Consider the following 4,438-nt stretch of genomic DNA (forward strand, 5'->3'; position numbering starts at 1 on the left):
AAATACATATAGCTCATTTACTTCAATAGTGTCATAACTCAAAAAAATCACACTCGAGAAAAGCGGCTTTATACACAGTGTATTACCACCAAGCCTAATGGAAAAAGAAGATTACAACTCTAAGGGCGTAATTCCACATATTAAGTACAAGCAAACAAAAGGATGAAGGCAAAACTTAAGAAATTAACTTTTCCGAGCACGTCATGTTAAAATTCTTGGAACTTTTCTGGCCTATAAACTGCCCAAAGCCCAAGTAAAATCTTCGGCTGTAGTAACATCTCGGCGCAAGCGGACTTAAAAGAGGCAACCCTGAGTGCTATGAAGTACACACATCACTTTTATGGATGTTTTTGATTATAGAAGGACGAATTAGGTAAAATAAAATATCATGCCAGAAAGACAGACAGCATTAGGAGCCTACCAATCACACGTTCCAACATTACCTTGTGGTAGGCTCCAGGACATGAGGGCTTTAATTGCAACGAATGACCTGAGATTATACGCAAAAATTCGAGCCCAAGAAAGAGCATCCGATACAGGAAAAATCTGCCAAGTAAGCGGATATGTTTTGACTCTCAGACAGCCATTAATGCTTTAACACAATTCGCTAAGCAATGATTCATTGGGCGTGTATGAAGCCTAGCAATAAAAGAGCAAAATATTTTTCATGTGTAAATATCTTAGCTGTTGACCTGGATAAAATTTGCGTTAACCCAGCAGGAAATCTCTAATTGCTTCTTGTGCGTACGAATGGAAATTTCTTAAATAGTTCAGAGCTATTTCAAGACCATTTCGGGGCCATTTCGGACCTGTTCTGTATTGTTTTAGAGCCATTTCCAAACTTTTCTGGATCATTTCAGGACTAGTTGGGGATCATTTTGGAGACCTGTTCAGTAGGGTGCCCATCGAAAATGCTTTTTTGGAAATTTCATGACCCTACCCCCTAATTTTATTCGGTTTTATGAGAAATATTATTGCCTATTTTTATAGATTTTTTAAAGGTCGTTTAGAGGTCGCGACCTGTCGATTTAGGCCAGAAAATAGGATTTTGCAGATATATGAGTTTTTAATAACTATTTTTGATTCGATTTCAAAGGTCGAATATGTTCTCAGAAGAGGATATGTATATAGTAGGCCTTTAAAACCGACCGATCTCGACCAAATTTGGTATACACATTGTGCATAGCCTCCTTAAGTACCTTCTTGAATATTTTTGAAATCGGACAAAATCTACTCCTCCTAAAGTATAGGTAGCTGTGAGTTTTTTGAAATTACCGTTACGTTGGTGGAGCCCATGGTTTTTGTCCGCTTTAAAAAATTTTCAATATTGCGCTTAAGAAGCCTAAGCACAATGTGTTTACCAAATTTGGTTGAGAGAAATAAAATAAATAAAATACGCATATATCATATAAATGGGCGGTACCAACCCCATTTTCCTAAAAACCACTTTTTCTTGAAAAACCACTTTTTGCTAAAAACCGATTGTATATATCAATTTCCAAAGGTCCATTTCGAAACTTTAATATTTGAGAACCATTTTGGGCCTAGTCCTGGACCATTTTGAGAGCAGTACAGGGCTAGTTTGGGATAATATTGGTAGTAGTTAAACAAAATTTTATGGACTAGTACAGAACTATTTAGGGACTAGCTCTGGATCATTTAGGACACTTTTCGGGACCATTTCCCGACTATCTCACGCCTATTTCGGGTTCATTGTGGGACTATTGCTGGACCATTTTCGACTAGTTCAAGACTTTATCAAGACTATTTATATATATTTTATATTCGCGTCTAGTTCAAGTTCATTTTGAGAATAGGTCAGGACAATTTCGGGATTAGTTCAGCACTACTTTAAGACGATTTCGCGACTAGTAGTGCAGGAATATTTCGTCACAAGTTCGGAACCATTTTGGGCCTAGTTTCAAGACATGTCCTCTTTCGGAACCAGTTGACTACTTTTTCAGGACCTCTTCAGGACTAATCCGGGACAATTTTATGATCATTCCACCACTTACCTTATCAAGCGATGCGCGAGGTACATGAATATTAACTTCACACACTTCCATAAGTCAGATTTGCGTATTTTCTCCATTGTACTGCTGTTCCGGAAGAAATGATATGTCTGCAGGAAGCCACTGAAAAAAATATAAAATATTTGGTAAATGTTACCTGAAATTATAGCGAACAATTAAGAAATGCAAAATTCCATACGACGAAACTGTACTTTTGAAAAAACAAGAAAAACCACCCCAACTTTTTTTAGTTTTCTATTCAAGCTAAAAAGCGTTTTCTAAAGGAAAATGAAAAAATTGACGATTGAAATTAAAAACTAGTCATGCATTTTTGGCAATTAAAAATGTAGACATAAAATATTTGTCAATAAAAAATTAGACATAAATTTTTTAAAAATTAAGACTAGACATTTGCTAATACGAAAGAAAGGCAGACATATTTTGTAAATAAAAAATGTAAAATGTAGACATAAATTTTTGACCTTTTTAAAAGAATACATAAATTTTTGGCCATTTAAAAATTTTGCATAAATTTGCTGGTTCAGTTTTATTTGTTCAGCTTCTAATGGAAAACGAAAAAAAAAGATTTGCTATTAAAATTAAAAGCTAAGCATGCATTTTTGGCAACTAAAAATGTAGACATACATTTTTTGTTTTTAAGAAACCGTACATTAAAAAAATAGACATACATTTTTTATCTTTTCAAAGGGAAACATAAAATTTTTTAAAAATTCAAAATAATTTTTTTCCTAAAAAGCTCTCTAAATCTCGCACCCATTAAAACCAACCTTATTGTGAAGAATAAATCCACGAAGACCTCAAAATTTCCCAAATCATTGGTGAATTTGAATTGTCCCGACTTATTGCTCGTCACCATAAAGGTAACCCAAAGCTGGTGATATAGAATCACACACATTGCACCATACCAACGCAAGCCATTCACTCCAGGAAATACAACATTTCCATCTATTACACCATCTTCACCAGCTGGAAATAGCAGTTCGAAATTGTTTAGCACATCAAAACAATCCAAATATCCTTTGCCAGTCATAGGTTCTGCACTCGGTTTAGGCTTCGCCACCGCAACACCCGCACTATTCTTCTTCTTTCGATCACCGTCAGCCACCATACCAGCAGTTTCATTATTTCTCCTCATGCGCCGCGATAAAGCCACGACTGTCAGTAGCAGCGTCAAGAACAAGCAAACAGATAAAATGATGAACGAAGGACGCGCTAAAGATCCCGGACGCATTTTAAGATCCTTAACGCTGTCTACACGTAGCCGCAAATAAAAATATCACTCTCTAAAAATATTTCATCCTCTACATAAATGTCGATTAGTTGGGCTATCTCGGAAAGTGTGCATGCGGTTGGCAGGCAAAGGCCGATAGAGACGCGTGGTTCATAGTATGGTAAAATTGGATCCATTTGCAAAGTAGAGTTATGCCAGAGATGGACGACACGAAAGTCACCGGGGAATGGTGCAATGTCTGTGATTAGTTTCGTATCCATTTTGTGTGGCAAATGTTTAGATATTTTGAGATTGACTGGCTGTTTAACGGCATCGCAACTCTCCCGGCTGCCCAGCCATAAGCCGTTGCCTAACACAAAGCCAGGCTCCCTGGAACCTGCAGCATCGTACACTGTAGAAGAGAAACAGAAAGGGGAAAATGAAAATAACAAACAAGTTGTGAATTGTTTTAGCTGTTTTTTGTTTAATATATGGGACACGCGAATCATATATTGTTTAGCTAAAGGAGGATGGGAGACCAGATTGGGAGTTGGGATCGTATTAAAGGAGGTCGACATAACCTTTTGCTTTGAGTTATTTATAGAGCTGAAGGTGGGACCTGTGCATGAATCCATGCATAGCTCCTGGTGGGGCTTGTAAGCCGTAGCTTACTGCCGGGTTCCAACATTACCCCGAGAGTAGAGTGTGGGCAAGTATCGTGCGATGTGTCAACAGCTCGGATTACCGCTACGTATTTAGATGCTGCAAAATCTGTAAGAAAGGCTAAGACAGCTTCTCATGTCCTTGTATACAAAGCAAGGATGCCTGATGATATTCATTAAGTAATTTAAATGATTCAGGCAGCTTCTTATTATTTGGCTCTACAACTGTTTCTAGGTTTTTGACCGAGACCAAAAATGTTCATCTCCTTTCGAAAATGCGCCAGTTGTTCATTTCAAGAGCAGACAAGTTCTGCATTATTGGATCCGTCCACCGTGTTCCAGGGCGCTCTTTATTTTTTTTTTTTAGTCCGTCCACGGAGGACGACTCAAAAGATCGTTTTCACTGTAGGTTTGTTATTTTTGTGTACAACATATTAAATTCAGCACAATCGTTGTATTTTTATCCGCTTAACTGTGTATGTCCATGTCATTCCATCTTTTAGGTAGTCGTCTCCTATTTGTTCGACATCGTC

At 37.4% G+C, this 4,438-nt stretch overlaps 1 protein-coding gene across 1 annotated transcript; it reads right to left on the reverse strand.

Annotated features, from left to right (window-relative positions):
• Nucleotides 1-575: 575 nt before the first annotated feature.
• On the reverse strand, nucleotides 576-3,584 carry LOC118741904. The gene is made up of 3 exons (XM_036473878.1): nucleotides 2,801-3,584; nucleotides 2,016-2,135; nucleotides 576-639 (listed from the first exon to the last, which is right to left on the reverse strand). Exons 1-3 carry the CDS (start codon nucleotides 3,262-3,264, stop codon nucleotides 576-578), a joined length of 648 nt encoding a protein of 215 aa, XP_036329771.1. The 5' UTR covers nucleotides 3,265-3,584.
• Between the last annotated feature and the right edge of the window lie 854 nt (nucleotides 3,585-4,438).

This window comes from Rhagoletis pomonella, unplaced genomic scaffold (assembly GCF_013731165.1).
Source record: "Rhagoletis pomonella isolate Grant_MI unplaced genomic scaffold, Rhpom_1.0 Rhpom_scaffold_00006, whole genome shotgun sequence".
NCBI lineage: Eukaryota > Metazoa > Arthropoda > Insecta > Diptera > Tephritidae > Rhagoletis > Rhagoletis pomonella.

What these genes read in the sequence shown, in the direction of transcription:
- LOC118741904 (XM_036473878.1), bottom strand. Translation starts at nt 3,264, where the DNA reads ATGCGTCCGGGATCTTTAGCGCGTCCTTCGTTCATCATTTTATCTGTT. An exon ending in GATTTATTCTTCACAATAAG is followed by an intron (nt 2,136 to 2,800) that starts GTTGGTTTTAAT and finishes TATTTTTTTCAG; the next exon opens with TGGCTTCCTGCAGACATATC. An exon ending in CTCGCGCATCGCTTGATAAG is followed by an intron (nt 640 to 2,015) that starts GTAAGTGGTGGA and finishes TTTTATTGCTAG; the next exon opens with GCTTCATACACGCCCAATGA.